The 18,439-nt window shown below is 35.5% G+C and overlaps 1 protein-coding gene across 4 annotated transcripts in view; it reads right to left on the minus strand.

Moving 5' to 3' along the window:
• Positions 1-18,439, minus strand: part of LOC145663994 (proteasome activator complex subunit 4-like) — a 118,755-nt gene that overhangs the window by 38,932 nt on the left and 61,384 nt on the right. For all 4 annotated transcript variants that reach the window (XM_081730275.1, XM_081730274.1, XM_081730273.1 and 1 more), the window contains exons 19-23: positions 16,232-16,423; positions 12,468-12,658; positions 9,048-9,177; positions 6,922-7,166; positions 4,868-5,063 (exon numbers count right to left, since the gene is read on the minus strand). In XM_081730275.1, coding sequence (XP_081586401.1) covers positions 4,868-5,063; positions 6,922-7,166; positions 9,048-9,177; positions 12,468-12,658; positions 16,232-16,423 — 954 coding nt within the window. The remainder of the gene's footprint in view (positions 1-4,867; positions 5,064-6,921; positions 7,167-9,047; positions 9,178-12,467; positions 12,659-16,231; positions 16,424-18,439) is intronic.

Raw genomic sequence — 18,439 nt, forward strand, 5'->3', positions numbered from 1 at the left:
CTTCATTTCCAATCCAAATATGACTCTGTAACGAAATTTTGTTAACTTCACTCTAACATTAAGTACAAAATTTCTTTCCCAAGGGGCGTCGAATGTCGTGGCTAAAATTTCGACCAAACTTTTTGCGGTGTTTTTGCAAACACCCTGTACTCCACGACAAAGTTCTCCCTTGTATAACCTACGAGAACTTGTGTAAATCAATTGCTATGTGAGTATCACCCAGATCTATTCTCAAATTTCTTCACTTACTAATCTAGAGGAACAACTTTATTTCTTAAAAACTCTTGGAAGCCGAGAGGTATTCAGAAATAGATGTCTGTCGCATTCTGCTCCAGACACCCTTCCCAACCAACTACGAGACGATAAGATTATTCTTTTTTTTTCTCTCTCTCTTTTCCCCTTTAAAACAACTTCTCTGATATTAATGTTACCAAACCCTCTTAGAGTCTTAGTTCTGATATGACTCCTTATTCTATATTTAGCGCTGACTTCATACTTTCGCAGCTGCTAGATTGACCCTTGAACCGATTATTAGTAAGGGACTTGTGTCACCCTTTCCTTGTATAATGTTGTGTAATTTTAACTGGTTTTAGTTGGAACCCATATCTGTATTTTTTTTCTTTTCTTGTGAAGGTGTGTGCGTTCTGGAAACTCTATACGATATCAGAAATGTCGCGCGCCTATCATAAGTAGTATGATATCACCTCTAGCCAATCAGAATTTACCAAGTGTTCCGAACCATTACATCATTTACATCCAACCAGATTCTAAAGAAATTTTTCTAAACGATTGCACAATCTGTGGTAACATTGAGTCATCTTAGATTGACACATAAAACCTCGAGGATGATCTTTCGGTTGGTCATTTACCGCCGAACATCCGAAGAGCACATAGTCCGTGCTTCTCTCTCTCCCCTCAGGGGGGGGGGGCCGTCCTCTGCACTCTTTGTAGAGAGAAAGAGAGAGCCTCTCATTACTTTAGTGGTAACTTAATAATGTTACCTAGTGCCGTACAGTGAAGTTCATGTCTAGGAAGTTATAAAAAGCCAAACTGTGCTGCGTCTACTATCAGGCGTGCTGACCGTTTCCACGCCAACTTCTTGGAATTGATATTGTGTATTGTGAGTAAGTACTGTTTCTTTCTTAGCTCTCCAGAGAGCCATTTACCCTTACTCAAGACTTAAATTCTTCCATAGACTAAATTAATTACTTCGCCCTAATTTCGTTGAACTGTTTCCTGGACGTCGTCACACCTGTGTGTACAAATTGTGGATATGTAGAAACCTGTAACTGAATCTTGCTTAGTAAATTATAGTGATCCAATTTAATGTTTGATATTATGGTCTGTAAATAAACTGAACTCTTTCATAATAAATAACTCGCAACATAATCATACTGCTTCCATATTATTATTACTATAACAGACCATATAAAATCCTCTATCTCTCTATTCTATTGAGAGACGCCTCCGCTAAGATCACGCACTGCGATTAAGTGGTAAGACACCTTACAGTGGATCGTCGTGAGAGTAAATCTACTGATATTCTAGATCCTAGTTCTGTCTGTTCCTGGGGACCTCCGTCCCCCTTTCAAGGGACTACCAATGAGCCTGGTAAGTCAAGATCCTGTCCCGACAGAGATGCCAGATGCCGACCTCCTCTCTGAACCATCCACAGGTAAGAGTAACATCTTTTCAGCCAATCCGCTCGGGCTATCAACTACCGCTACTAGTTTGCCAACTCCAAGAGATTAATGTAGTGAAGGAGTTAATTGCGTCATCTGTGATTAGAATGTGTAATTTGATTTGCAGTAGTGTTGTGTGTCGCCAGTGCATAGTGTAAGAGGGCTTTGGTAGGAAAGTGCCTCTTAGTGTAAATCATGTGTTCCTTACTCGTTTGTTCATCTCAACGAACCGACTTCCTATCCTTGCGGCTCTTCAATATGTTCTTTGTAATGTAGTAATTCATTTAACCAAGGGGAGTCGCTTCCTCAATCGGCTTAATATTTAGTATATAAATGGATATTCTTAAGCCCTAGTAAATCACTTGATAGAATTAAAATGATCCTTGGTTCTAATCGTTTGGTCGTTCAACTAACCTAACTGCTGTAACTGCCCATTTGCTTGAACCCTGTCAATACTAACGAGGCGCACTTTTACTTTGTTGTTTAGTCCGCCCCTCGTGATGTCATCATTTATAGCGGGATGTGTTTGACCTCTCTCTCTCTTTTGATTTATAAATTTAGAAGTGTTTCTATTAGTCACTTGCGTGGCCATACCTAAATTATAGATATTATTATGTATTTCTTTAACTAATAATGTATCTGAGTAGACATCACGGCGGACAGTTTAACACTAAATATCTTTCTGTAAAATTGCAATATAACCCCTGCCGGGTTAAGGAGTTATTGCGCCTCCCTCTCTCTGTTTGATGTACTAATCTGTAAGTGATTCTTTTAGCCACTTGTGTGGCCAGACGATAATTATAGATATTCTTCTATGTATTTCATTAACTATAAAGATGTCTAAGTGAACATCCCGACGGACAGTTAAGTACTAAGTATCTCTCGGTGATATTGTAATATAACCTCTGTCGGGTTATTGAAGTATTGTGCCACTCTTGGCTTGAACGACCCTTCTCGTACTGAGACCGTCGTCTCAGACTTAATATCATAAATCACACCGCTCCCTGTCCAGACCACTGCTATCGGTGTGAGCAGAGAATTATTATTTATTCGTATTAATTGAGTTTATTACTTTGATACTGTCTCAAGAACCTCGTAATATTTTGTAATATTGAGGAAGCGACTGTTTGACGAGCCTTTTGCCTTTCACGCAAGGACGGGTGTAACCTTATCAAGATCAGATTGTTATTAGAAAAATCCTACCGGTGGTTCCGCTTGAGCTCGAACCCCTGACGGGTTCTTGCGGCGCTACACAACTACTGAAGCTACACGCTTGTCTTTCTTCGATAGTTACTGACTGATTTTGAAAGTCACAATGTTGTAGGCCTACTGTAACAGCGTAAACTCGGAAATAAACGTTCCAACTGAATGATACGAACAATTATTCCCAATGTCTTGAACATGAAACGTGGGTTACACGGATAACGCTTAAAGTGGGCTGGACTGCACTGGAATTTTCTTCCGGCAAATTAGTGTTTGGTCGGAACTCAGTTCTTCTGTGTAATTTTCTCTTAACAACATTTGAACATTTCTTTTAGATAATAATAACTAACTAACTAACTCTATGGCCTATGGAACCCGAAGGTTCAATGCCGCGTTTACAAAATATTTCCACTAACTTCTGTCCTTAGCCAACTGGATCCAGTTTCTACTCTGTATTCTTATTTCTGCAAGATCCATCTTAATATTGTCTTCCCAACTACGCCTAGGTCTTCCTAGTGGACTTCTTCCAACTGGGTTTTCAGTTAAAATTATGAAAGCGTTTCTAATTTCTTCCATTCTGGCTACATGGCCTGTCCATCTGAGCCTTCTACACTTAATGACCCTAACAATGTTAGGTGAGCGGTATAAACTATGCAATTCCTCGTTATAAATTTCCTCCAATCCCCATTTTCATCCCTCTTTGCTCCGAATAATACGAATACTAATACTACTACTAATAATAATGATAATAATACCATTATTATTATTATTATTATTATTATTATTATTATTATTATTATTATTATTATTATTATTATTATTATTATTATTATTATTATTTTCAACCTCCCGTCGTTCTGCTATCAATCTAGCAACAACAAAAGGCGTTTACAACTTAGCAAACGTGAAGCGAATGACAAGTTACAGACCGAGTGCTAATGTAATACAACGTCACGAATTGTGTAAGCAAGCTAAAGAGGTCTGAAACAATTCGTTTCCGATTTTTGCAGTCGTTTTTACGTCTGTAAGCTGACATGTTTAATATTAGTTTCTTTCTTTCTTTCTTTCTTGTTCATTTGTTATTTACTTCAACGCTAACTGTAACCTCTATCATGCGTCTTCCTCGACCAAAAAACGTACCAATTTTATTTCCTGCAGTGTTTTCGCGTCACTGCTTTCGAAATGGGGAGGGGGAGAATACATCTGCACATCTCACGCTTGCGTCTGCTCAATGCTTCAACATCGTGCGAATTTCTGACCAGGCTTGGCCGTAGGTTTTTTGTCATCATGTGTGGTTGGCAACACTTATCGGATGCAGTGGAAGGGGCGAAGCTAGTGCTCACCTGTTCTTGTCTCTGCTCGTGCTCGCTCACGCTTCGGCTCCGGGAGCCAATTCATGGACAGGCCTGATCTACATACATCTGACAATAAACTATACTCCAGACTCTGTAAATCTGTATAAAATCAATTTTAATGTTACGTGTTCTATATCGCAATTATTACATGCGATGTAACTACCACAATTATTATATGAATATTCATGCCACTAACAGCATAACCTGAAACAAGTAGAAAGCAAAAGATAAAATAAACAGCAGTAAAAACAAAATTGTATGTAGAAGGAAAAAAATAGCAATAAAAACCAAATAGGTATTATAATGGTTGGTTAAGCTGAAATTGATGTACAAATAACGTTAGAAAAAATATATTTTATAAAATTTCTGTAACTTTCCCTGATTTTCAGTCTTTTTCCCTGAGCTTCCCTGACCTACGCCATTTTCCTTGAGTTTTCCCTGTCTCCTCTGACCAGTAGGAACCTGTTAAATTCTATTCCTTCACTCAAAACACTCTCATAATTTGATACAATACATAAAAACAGTGAATCAGGCAGGAAAAAAAAAGACATTTTATCTTCAACAGAAAAATTTAAAATATTCTTTAATTGAAGTTAAGTTTAACCTAAAGATACTTCTTAATCTTACCTTAAACATTATGAACCTATACACATTGAATCTGTCTTTCCCTTTCTTCTCCTCTAACGACAAGTATCCTATTAACTTATCTACATTTTGCTGCTGGGAAAAGAAATCATGGATCTCCCTTTCTACGTCATTCAACTCTTCGCGAGTTCTATCTAGCTTAGGCTGCTCACTGGATGGGGCGTACACTTCGAGTTCTCTGTAATGGGATAAAGACACAACAATCATGTAACACACAATAGTTATATCAGTTGTTTCCTCCTTTTATTAATACATACAACAATTTTATATTTAATTTTTATGAATCAAGTTCTAGGTACAGTTTCTAAGACAACTGGAAGAAACCAGGGTGTATTGATTTAAATCAAATCCCGAAATAAATTGGTTTAAAGTAAAAATAAGTAAAAATCCCATTTCTGTTCTGTTATTTCGATTATGAAAGGTAATAATCATAATACAATGAGACTCAAATGTATGTACAGCACAGTATAAAAAAAGAGTGTCATGCAGAGGATGATTAGGGAAAATCCCGCTTTGAACGGTAACGGGAAAATCCTGCCTTATTCTCTTCGTAACATAGGATTTTTAAATCGTTAGCTATTCCAACTGGGAAATCACCATCGACATTTAAAACAAAAATTCTTTTGTGTGCGCGTCTGTTTGTTTGTTCCCAGATAATAGGGGCGTATTTAGAGAAGATCCGATCCTCTCTCCAAAACTTTTATTTTTTTAAGATATTAACTTTTGTGAGAAAAGAAAAGTGTCATGTTGATAAACATTGTTGTACTTTTTCCTTAATGCTTAAGAAACATTGTTTGGTATTGAAATAGGTTAACAATTGGGAATTAATTCAAAATTCAACCACAATACTTTCACTGAAATGGGATAATTAACATTTAATACTAATTCCTAATATTTTTTTCTTCACTTCGCGACTTTTATTATAGGAGGAGAAATATTTGACTTAAATAAAAAAAAATGAAATAAAAAAAAAAATTCCTCCCTGAAGAAACTTGGAAAGTTGGTCAGGATCTCTCACGTATTTACCCGTGCATATCATGGCCTCGGATATATTAGGTGCAAAAGTTATCCATTGAGATGCCAAGTTCTAGTTATCCACTGACTTCTATCCTTAGCCAACTGGACCCAGTTTCTACTTTGTATTCCTATTTTTTGTGAGATCCATCTTGCTATTGCCCTCCCATCTGCATCTAGATCTTCCTAATAGTTGCCTTCCGATTGGAATCCCAGTTAAAACTTTGAATGTATTCCTACTTTCTTTCATTGTGGCTGCATGACCTGATCGTTTGAGCCTTCTAGAATTTACCTTATGTTTGGTAAACGGTATAAATTATGCACTTCACCCGTTATGAAGTTTCCGCTATTCCCCGTTCGAATTCCTCAGGGTCCGAATCTTTTTCTCAAGATTTTATTCTTACTTTCAGTTTGCGTTCTTCTCTCACAGTAAGCGACCATGTTTCGCAATCATAAGCACAATGGACATGATTATAGTTTCATATATTTTAAGTTTCAAATTCCTTGAGAAGAGTTCACGACGTCAAAAGATTTTGAACTGAATAATAGCACAAATTCCCTGCTTTTGGTCGACATTTAATTTCTTCGTGAATATGATTTTCGTCTGTTAATATTGATCCTAGATATTTCAAAGTATCCACTTTATCAAAAGTATTATTCGATATTTTAACGCATCCATAATTTACCGTATTACGATTCCGACGAACTTCCATGTATTCAGCTTTCTCTGCATTTACTTCTAAACCCACGTTCCTGCAAGCGTTTAATTAGACCTCTTCATTTCTTTCTATTGTTCTATCATCCCGTATCAGATTTATATCACGCCATAACCTGGTGAATGCCATTTACCTCTAGGTCCTGGTTGCGCTTTTCCTTATACTTTCCATACACACACATAAATAATAATAATAATAAATCATAATAATAATAATAATAAATAAATAAATAAATAAATAAATAAATAAATAAATAAACGTAAGTTCCAACAGTTTTAACTTGATTCACTATGAAAACATACTTACTTGGGCCAACAGTAATAACCATGGAAGCTCTTATGGATATAACGCGTTTTCTCCCATTCTTCTGACGTCTTGGGGGTACTCTTGCTGTCATATTGCATCCAAGCGTTGTCTGGGCGGTCACCCGGACACACCATACCATTCTTGTGGTGGTTGTTTTCGGGACTAAAACTATACGGGTCTATTTTGATTTTCTTGTGCGGCCTCTTCTGTTGCCTTAAAATAAATACAGTAACACGGATGGCAATCTGAAAATAGAAACAAAATACCATACAGCATTGTCCTATGACTCTTTTGTTGAATAACGAATGGGTTTAACAAGAGTATATATTGTATTTACTAAAAACTAAATTTTTCTAACATTACAAATATAGTAGTTCAAAAACATAAATACTTATAGAGGTTGTGTGCGCTGCAAACAGAAATATAGATGCACAATACTTATGCCATAATTGCTAGAGCTTGAATTTATTAGTAGAAACACGTGACATAGAAAATGACTTGTCTATTTTTATTTTTAAAACTATTATGGTAATAGGAAAAGTCTATATTACTTCACGTGAAAAATAAGATTTGCAGAAAAGTATTTGAGAAATAAACTTTATCTGGCTTCAGAATACTTGTTGAGGCAAGTTTTATTTCACTGGTATTGCAAAGCCTCCACTACTAGCATAAAATATCTTTTCACAAAGTCAAGACGAAATCAAATAGTTTTCTTGCACCCACTTCATGTACATCATTTGGCAAAATCTTTATTTAGTTTATCCTAATCTTTCAGAAATAAATTTTCCCACAGGTACTCTCAAATGAGTTTTGTCACTCTGAGATGAAGTTAAATTGCTTTCTTGCACTCGAAATTGGTCAAATGGACCCCTCCCCTGTTTTCGTGGAAATGTTTCTCAAACTTTTTAGCCCAAAACACAGATTTTCTGTGATCCCTAATGACTTTTCCCAATATCCAAACAAAATCACCTCGCTTCAGACATTCATATTCTTCTATGAAAATGTAACAATATAAAAATGACATGACTGTCTACCGCTTCAAAAGAAACAACTAACCACAATAGAAAATTAGTTCCCTTTCCTACCCTTCCGAATGGTATTTCTTAAAACTCCGTCTTACCTTCAGTCTAAGGTATAAGGAGAATATTTATACAGAATTCCAGTTTCCTAGACCGAATGGTTTCGGAAGTATAAAACATTTGAACCTCTTTCCATCTTCTTAGGGGTTAAACTTTACAAATTACATTATACCAATAGTTTAGAAAACTATGTATGAACATTAAGAAAAATTCCACATGATATTTCAGTTTTGCTATGCCTAGCCGATTGTAGTAATTTGATGTTAAGACTTCTGGAGAACATTCGTACTAAATTTCAAGTTTTTATGCCTAACAGTATCAGAGACCTTCTGAATGACGAAAATGAGCTCAATTTCCATTTCCCTTTGAAAGTCGAATTTCACAAAATTCTATCTTACCTCCAGCACAAGATTCATGATAATATATGTACATGATTTCAATTTCCCGATTCTGACGGTCTCCGAGATATGAAATAAAACGAGAAAAAGTTCCAATCTTATTTACTCCCTCCCCTCTAGGGCTGAAATTCGCAATATGCCTTGGCTTCAGGCGAAATTAGATTTCAATTTCCTATACCCAATGGTTTCGATAATCTTATCAAAAGCCAGAAAAAGTTACCCTTCCTCTCCTCTCCCCTTTTAGGGGCCTCATTTCTCAAAACGCAGTCTTAATTACAGCCTAGGTTTCATGCACATCATTTGTACAAAAATTTCAAGTCTTACGTCCAATTGTTTCGGAGATCTAATAAAATACGAGAATGTAACCACTCTTTCGCCTTCTAAGGGGTCATATTTGCTAATCGTCATCTTATCTCAGCCTACGGTTCAAGAAAAACATTTGGACAAAATTTTAAATTCCTATGCCCAATGGTTTCGAAAAATAAATTATGAATAAGTCATTGGATTTACTCTTTTGTACTCAGATAGATTATCGCACGTTGTCTGATATGCATTCAAGAGGTGGATCCTAATCTAGAATAATTCAAATGCTTCTTTCTATACGTCTCATAAAATAAACACATAATTAAGAACTGTTTTTGTATCTTACCTTCCTGAGTTCTATTGAGTCATCGATGAGAGTATGCAAGAAATATCTTGCAACCCTCGCTGGATATGGAATATCTGTACGCACAAGATCACGGAGGAAATTGACACCTATTGCATGGTAGCGCCAATGCCTGAAATGTTTGACAGGAAAATATATCGATAATCAAATATATGAAAAATTAAATAATATTTTTTTAACGCGCTATCATTTTCTATCACGCAGTCAACCAATGAAAATCGCTAAATTGAGAAAAAAACCACCACAACCAAAACGTATCTATCTCTGGTTTGATATTCTGATTTTTACAAAACCAATTTGATTAAAATTCTTATCATATCACTAATTTATTTATAATATAGACCTGTAGTGATGAAAATAACAAAAAACTTAAGTACTGTATACGTTTATCCTTGTTGCAATTAAGGAACAATCTCAATTTAGTAATCGTTTTACTGAGAAACGGACTGCAACTTTTGCTGAGACCAAAAACTGTAAATGCGCGAAGAAAGATTAAAAAAAAATAAAAAAAAAACTTTGTTAGGACACATGGTTTTTTAGTCTAATTAAAGGGTAGAATGCCAGCAATCGTTTTAAATGTTAGTTTTCTTCGATCCTTATCAATGTATTGAAATGAAATCAGGCAATATAAATTGAAAATTTCGAAGCACGATTTCGTTAATTACAAATCACCAGCTTCACAAGATACTAGGAATACAAAGAAAAAAAGGTCAAAGATACCAGAAAAATTCAATTAACAGACTAATGGAAGTACATTAGTTACGGATGCAGAAAAATGGTAATCAATGATGTGGCTCATCAACCAATAATAGTTCTCTAAATTGCCTGTACTTAGAATAACCATTCGCCTGTACTTAGAATAACTATTCGTAATAACCATTTGCCGAAACGTACATAGTTGTATAAATAGAAGTGTAATTTTAAGTAAGTAAAAAAAAAAAAAAAAATACAAGTACAGAAAAGGTTGCCGGTTCAGTCAGTCACTTTTTCACTCTTTCTGCATTAAAGAAATGGTTGCTTTTCTCCATTTCTAGTAGTGGATAATGTTGATGTTTAGATAGAACTTTAGACAGAAAAAAAATAGCTGTTTCAGATTAGTTTAGTAAGAGCTCCATTATTTTTTTTTCTTACAAATGTATTATATACCTGACGTATGTATCAATTTGCACACGTTACATAAGATTTATTATTATTATAAATTAATAATCAATTTTAGATCAAAATATATATAGTCATAATACAAAAAAGATAGGAAAAACATATAAAATCTGAAAATTATGTTCATCAAATTGTAATAGTATCACTTTTCACAGGAAACTGTTGATGCTGGCAACCTTGATTTATAATACGGCACTTATATGTGTATAATGCATATCCTAATTTCGATAGGAAAAAGTAAGGTATTAAGAAATTTTTTAATCAGAAAATTGAAAAAGCCTTACCACACAACACCGAAGAAGGTTGTCAACAACGAAATTGTGAACTTTCTTTAGGGTTATGTACAACATTCTCAATATTTTCTCGTAAGCACTGTGTTTTCCACGCTCTCTTCTGAATTCCTTTGCTCCAACCTTATATACATACTATATCGTACGTAAAGCAAAGCACAATTTACGTTCAGGAAATTTTTCTTTGTAATTGGCCGTAATATAGTTTTCATGTCAACCAAGAGCAAACAGTATCAAGACCATGCAATGAGTCACCCTGCTATGTGGGACAAAATGAAAAAGAAAATTCAAGATTCTCAACAACATTATGGGCGTAGTGTTTTCTCACTTGCTGAAATCTACGCGTCATACGTAGTAACACTGAAATACGCGTGATTTTTTGTAACTGTTGGAATGATTTCGTGTATATGCACTTTTTTTTTTTTGTTAAACTAAAACTCCTGAGGAAGGATTGCGTTCGTACACGTAAACACTGTATTTCTCACAGTACTATCATTCGCTTAAGCCAGTGGTTCCCAACCCGTGACACGTGTCCCATAAAAAGAATTTAAAAATCATTTGAAACATTTAATAATTAGTTTATATCAGACTGTACCAGTCAAGGCCTTCAGCAGCAGGAACAATGTTCATCCAGTACTACATATAATCATCAGTTTATACAAACGTATGGAGTTGCATTATTATATTATTATTAATAAAAAATCAAGCAAGTGTATCCCTGTCCTGGGCGTTTAGTAGTGTCCTTAATTTAAAAAAAAAAAAAAAAAAAAAGTTGTGAACCACTGGCTACACGTAACTAACTAACTCACTCTATGGCGTATGGAACCCGAATGCTCAATGTCGCATTCACAAAAGCACTTCATTGACTTCTATCCTTAGCCAGCTGGATCTAGTTTCCACTTTGTATTCCTATTTCTGCGAGATGCTACACGTAAACACTTAACAAGGAGAAATAGTACATTAAAGTAACAACCTTGCATGAGACTTTTTTTTTTTAACAAAAAATACTACTAACAATGAAAATCAGAAACTTACACAAGGTTTATCCGGAAAATAGTTGGACTGTTTTTTTTTTTTTTTTTTTTTTTTTTTTTTTTTTTTTTTTTTTTTTTTTACAATTTTGACACATCGACTTAACAGTTTTCAAAATATGTCCCTTCTGCATCAACACAGCGTTTCCAGCAACTCTGCCAATCACTGAAGGCTCCCTGGAACGCAGAAACTTGAATGCTCTTCAGTTCCCTCGCTACGGCATCTTGAATGGTCTGAACCGAGTCATGGTGCCGTCCTTTCTTGACTCTTTTCAGTCGGGGTAATAGAAAGTCTGCAGGAGCAACATCTGGGCTGTAGGATGGCTGGGAATGCTGTGTGATGCCATGTTTGGTCACGAAGTCCATGACAGCAAAGACAGTGTGGCTCGGCGGTGAATGGCCCGTTTTCTGAGTCTTTTCAAGTACTTCCATGTAGAATGCAGCATTTACTGACTCACCAGGCGGTTAAAACTCTCTGTAAACCACTCCCTTACAATCAAAAAAGATGATCACCATAAATTTCATTTTCGACTTGCTTATGCGAGCTTTTTTCGGGATCATTCCCATAAGCAGTCTTGATAATGATATGGGTCTCACTCACACTCTATCCAGTTTCACAAAAGAAACTTCACCGCGTAACGCTGCTCTTACATACAATTCATTGTGAAGATGACAAAGCACCTTGAAAGTGGTTCACTTAAACTCGATCTACACTCCATGAAGGTTTGGAGACGATTGGTGACTGGTGCGCTAGTAGCTAAGACCCCACCACCACCCAATCAGCGCAGTAACATCCCCCTCCTTCACCACGTTTCGACGGGAAAAAAAAAATCCTACTATTTCCCAGACAAACTCTGTATTTTCACCCAACAGTATAAAAATGTTTCATTCATAAATGAGCTCCAAAAGCTAATAGTACTTACAAATTTCCTTTTTCTATGATATCCATTAACGAATCGAGTATATCAAAATAGGTTCTTCTATTTCTAGCACTCCTCTCATGAAGTCTCTGAAGTCCATGGGCAACGTCAGAATCAGAGATTGGTGGAAGAGAGGGAACAGGAGTGTTTCCATTCCACAGGCGCCGGGCCGCATCCAAACATCGCTCCGGAATCTGAAAATATTTCCAGTATTTCATAATCATTATTTCATTCACAGAATAATTAATTCAAGACAGACTATTATAGACAAATAGCTAAGCTTCATTATATAAACACTTAAAGACCAGAAGATATGAAGCAGTATTAGAATAATACAAAAATTAGATCGCTAGTCTCACTTAAAATAAAGAAATTAATGTTCACTCGTATTTTCTTTGAAACTGTAAGAATATGGAATGAAAATACTACTAAAAAGACGAAAACGGTTTTGACAAGAACGGAGAAAACTGGGGAAAACTATAAAACTTGGGAGGGAGAAAAGTAGAATTGGTCACTAATAATCAATATCCAAGTATTTTTACTGAGAATAAAATGTGTTGGTGGAAAATTAAAGAAAGGAAAAGAAGCATGTATGACGAATAAAATACATTTAACGACTCCTGAGGGTTGCTTAACAAAATATACATACTGTAAGGATCCCCACCTTTTGGTGTATGTTACTTCTACGAACACACGTCACAACTGTAAGCACGTGCTATTGTTAACCAATACAACTACAAGCAGACGATAGTAGGAAGAAACAGAAAGATGCGAAGCCGGTCCGGAGAAAACCGAAGATGGACAAACCTCCCAGAAGACAGCCATAAAAGTGGACGGTAAGAGGACCAAGGGATCAGTTCTTGACTGATCAATTAGCCCACAGCACCTTCTTTTAAGGTCGCTTTGGACAAGGAAGTTCTTAATCAAGCCTCATCTCTGGAAGCCGCCCTGGGCAAAGGAGATATCCTAATTACAACCTACCTCTCGAGGTTGCCATGAGCAAGGGCGGTTCCTTAAAACCATTTCCCGAGGTCGCAACGGACAGAGGAGACTCCTTTAACAAACCTACCCGAACGCTGCCATGAACAAAGGGGTTCCCGTAAAACCTAACTGAACCTTAAATATCCGAAGCCATTGCCGTGTGCTCAGGATACAAATAAACTTTAAACTTTTTATATTACAAAGGATCTTTGTAAATAACTTATAAAAACTTATTTTTATAATAAATTGGTGAAGAGCTTATCCCGGACCGTTTTATTCTGATTCTACCGAAAAACACTTCTCTATACTACGAATTTGAGGTAATTCCCTTTAACACTCTGAGAGTTTCACCCAATATTGAAACCACAAATTTTAACATAAAATCTTTTAAAATAACATAAAATCTTTTAAAAAGTCTACTTATAAAGTAGAAATCTGACAATCATACTTCCTATACTATGTCGGGTATTCCACATATTTCTACGTTACAATATACTTCTGAGAACATCTATTAATTTTACAACTGTTTTCTCCATAATATAATTACTTATAACACAAAAATTTCAATGTTTTATGTTTTATTTAAATAAGTTTTCTGCTTTTATAAAACAATTGTCCTCTTCTGAGGCAGGCTATACTATACCTGCGTCTGCTCAACATATGTGGAAAATATTAAGAGTATTTAAAGCTGGCTATACCATATATCTTACTTTCAAACACTAATCCTCTTTGGGTTTCATTTTTTAACTCAAAAAAGAATTTTGAAAAATATGGAATATATCAGAGCCAAAATAACTGCAGCTAGCAAATATATTAACTATACTACCGCTTTCCAAGAGAAGCAAACAACCAGAGAACTCAGGCACAATACATTGCAACATGTAACATGGTTTTATGGGAAAATCTAAGAACATTATAGCAGGGATAACAAACATCCTCCAAGATGCAAAATCAATGTAATGTGATTGAAAACGCGATTACATATGTAAGTATCACGGATGATGCTATAATGCAATACATATGTCACTAGTCTTCGTAACTGTAGAGTCAGGTTTTACCTATTGTGGCAGTATTCGTTTTTAAATCGAAAATTATGTCTAATAATTTTATTTTAATCAATGTTTATTTATGTTGCAAAGATCGCGTTTTATAAAATAATAAGGTTAAGGTGAATAACTGTTACGAGTTAAGTTAATGCAAGCTGAGGAATATTATTATTCAATGGTCAGCGAAATGATGTAAATAAAATGTAAATAAAATGTTTCATTGAGAGTCTGCCAATGCAGGAAGACAATGCAGACAATGCGTCAATTCTTGCATAGGCCAAATACTGTACATTATGAAAAGAGAGATTGTAAGCTTTTGTGAACATTTCACACATTCACGGATATGAGGAAATTGCTTAGAATCGAGAAATCGGAGTGTGTCGAGAGTTGCAGTTTTTGAGTCTTGACACAAGGAAAGGATTTGTTTTTCCATGTGAAAGGGGGTCGCACATGCCATCCAGCAGACGACAGGAGGAGGACCAAGTTGAACAAAACTGGGAGACGAGAGGTCTTCAGGACAGTCTTGGACAGTCGTGGACAGCCTTGGATCAGTCTTTAGGAGTCTACAAGATCGGTCTTTGAGTGTTTAGTCAAAGACAGCGGGACAGTCAACTGACAGTCAACCGACAGTCAACTTAGAATATCATATTCTATCTACGGAGAACATCGAGTCATCGTTAGCATTTGGGAGTATACCAAACTCAATGCTCGTCTACATCAATCACTAATTGGAAGTATCAACTTGGCGATACTACATCCATCACCTAGAGCATCAGTGGAGCGTCATCAGGAGATATCAGGTATGTGTTACTCCTATTCAGGGCTCAAAGGCTCAATACTCGATCGGCGATACTCGACTGGCAAATATTCCGATTATCCGTAATTAGATACATCACAACACTTACATTCACAATTTTATCTAAAAGAAATATAATTGTTATTAAATGATTGAAGTAAATGTTTTATTATAAGAATTAATCCCCAATTGGTATATGATAATTTAGTTAACCTCTCGCACATGTATATGAGATCATTCCCACTCATTCTAGATGGTGAGTGGAAGGCGCTCAGTATCACTCTAATAGCATCCCCAAATTAGGCACAGAGTGACTGGGTTGTCACTATATAAAAAGTAAATCTACAGATTCTACAGTACAGTAAAAATATATATGCTACAGATTTGTAATAACAAAAATAAAGTACGTCCTTATCCTTTTTCATAGCGTTTGGAAATTTAACTTACTAGACGGTTTTGGTAATCTCTGTTACCTTCATCGATATCTACCGATGAAGGTAAGAGATTACGAAATCGTCTAATAAGTTAAATTTCCAGACGCAGCACTACAAAGTAAGTGCATAAACTATTAGAAATTATTGTAGATAGAGTATTTTTTGTATTTAGGGTTCTCATATAGCTATAAAAAGTTAAATTATTTGATACAATTAATTTATGAGTCAGACTTCAGTAAATTTTGAAGTGATACTTGAATTTTTAAATTCTCACATTTTTCTTAAATATTAGTAATTTTTTATGCATATGTAACAGTAAATATCGACAAACATGTCACTAATCTTGTGCTTATTTAATTTTTAACCTAACATATTGGTTGAAGTAAGTTCATTTTATTTCTTCTTGCGAAATTTTCAGCTAAAGTTCAACACAATTTCTAGAATGGTAATTCCTCTTACATTTTTATTTTCTTTACGACTCAGAAGCTAATAAAGATAAAAATTACTTACCTCCACTTCAATTGTAATGGTAGGAAAATGTTTGCGAACATTATCGACTAAAGTATCTAGCAAGCGGATCACAGACAATTTCTCTGAAGGCTGAGCCTGAATAATAGCAGGCCACAACATTTTTATCATTTCCCAGTCATGTTTTGTTACCAACGGATGTTGTTTTGGACCTAACAGGACATACAATGCACCCTGAAAACAAAATAACATTGGATTAATATAGAGAGCATCTGAAGTCCAATACTCTAACATTTCGTAAGAAAAACAAGATTAAAAAAAAAAAAAAAAACTTTGAGCTTTCTTTTACAATACCTTAAATTTAAATACAGATTTTGTGTATTAGTCTAGTGGTCAATGTTACCGGGTGTCACTTCAGCAGTGAATAGATCAAGTTGGTTGAGTCTGTACTAGCTGACTAGTGCACACTTCTCTTTAGCCATACAACTGACAAGTGTCGAAAGAATCCCAAAATAATGGTACAGTGTTAGTTTCAAATAACTTGATACCACAGGGCACCAGTCATCTGAAATGACGATGACCCAAACGCTGTGGCATCTTGATTGGTTTGTTGGCCTAGAGCTTTCCATTTTCAGCTGGAGGGTATATCTTCTGTCCAGTGTGAAATCAGAATTACGTTAAGTCCCCATCGGGAAAAGAACCCAGACCATGTCTACAGAGAGCATACATAATACGGAAGTACTTTGGAAATCACTTTCTGCTGCCACAAAATTCCTTGTGAACACATACCCACAAATATACCCTCACATAGCTACAAATAAACCCTACGTATCTGCTGAATTACGATTCATAACTGTTTAACGAAGCACGAATAAAGACGGAATGCACAGAAACAGTATGTGTTGTATTTACCTAATTGCAAACGTGCCTTTTACTTTTTAACATTTTTCTTGGTCCAAAAAAGGATTAGAATTGGTATCGTTAACACGGATTGTAGAGAAGAAGACAACCTTTATCGATGGGGTAGGAAACAATTCGGAAAAATACCGACCGAAGCCGCTACAAGTAAGTTTTCGCCATCATGTAGACACGGTACTGCCAAGTCTGTGGATCTCCTTACAACTATAGAAGATTTCTGGAGACTCGAGGGAAATCGTCACGTGCGTTTAAAAAACTGTTCGATCTGAATGAGTTTGACGGTAAAGAAAATAATGCTTTATACGAACACAGTGAGGATGGATCTGAATCATATGATGATGATGGCTGACGAAAGAATTAAACGGCAGCCATACATAGTAATAGTGTAATGAGGTGTTGAAATTATAAGGATTCTAAAACAAAAATACGAAAAGATACATATACATGATCCTTATTTTTCAACGTCGAATGTTTTCTGGATTTTACCCCGTAAAACGGATCCATTTCAGAACAAAGTAACGCATGAAAAAAAAAAATTATCTGAATTGAATAATATTAATAGTGCCCCAAGAGATTTTACGTTTTGAATTCATTTACAATATACAATGAAAGGTAAAGGTACCTTATAAGTTTGGAAAGATAATTGTACGTTAATAAAAATATATTATGAAGACAATAACTAAACTAATTAAAAATAAGTTGGAAATAACATCAGATGTTGTTTGTCGTGAAAAACAATCCCGAAACGTTGTCACATGACCCTTTTCCTATTACAAATTTTGGACCTGAATCCATGATGGCCGTCATGATGCTATATAGTAACGGATGCGGTTCTACCTACATTACTCCTATCCATAATATAATATGGTGTCACTCCCTCTAGCCGTTCCACACTTACAAGATACTCTTGCCTCATAATGCATATTGTAAATGCATTCAAAACTTGAGGTCGCTTAGGATAACATTTAATATTATTCAATTGAGCTATTTTTACTTACGAGTTACATTGGTTTGATAAGGGACCATTTGGGAAGAGAAGGAGACTAAAAAACTCCAACGTCAAAGAAAAATAAGGACCACCCTTTTATATGTATATATAGGATGTCTCAAAAGTCCTCTGACATACGGTAACTATTATTATCAGAGTTACAACAAAATGTAAGAGGGAATACCGTCTCCAAATATGATGTTTTCAATCTAAAGTAAAGAATTTTTTTTTTTTTTTTTTAATCGGACGAGCCATCTGGGCTGTGCACTCTTTGTGCCGAATGACATATGAAAATGCAACGTTGTCATTTAGCTGGACCTACAATATAAGTGAATGAAGGTACT

The sequence above is a fragment of the Thermobia domestica genome, chromosome 11 (assembly GCF_964235325.1).
Source record: "Thermobia domestica chromosome 11, izTheDome1.hap1.1, whole genome shotgun sequence".
In the NCBI taxonomy this organism is placed as follows: domain Eukaryota; kingdom Metazoa; phylum Arthropoda; class Insecta; order Zygentoma; family Lepismatidae; genus Thermobia; species Thermobia domestica.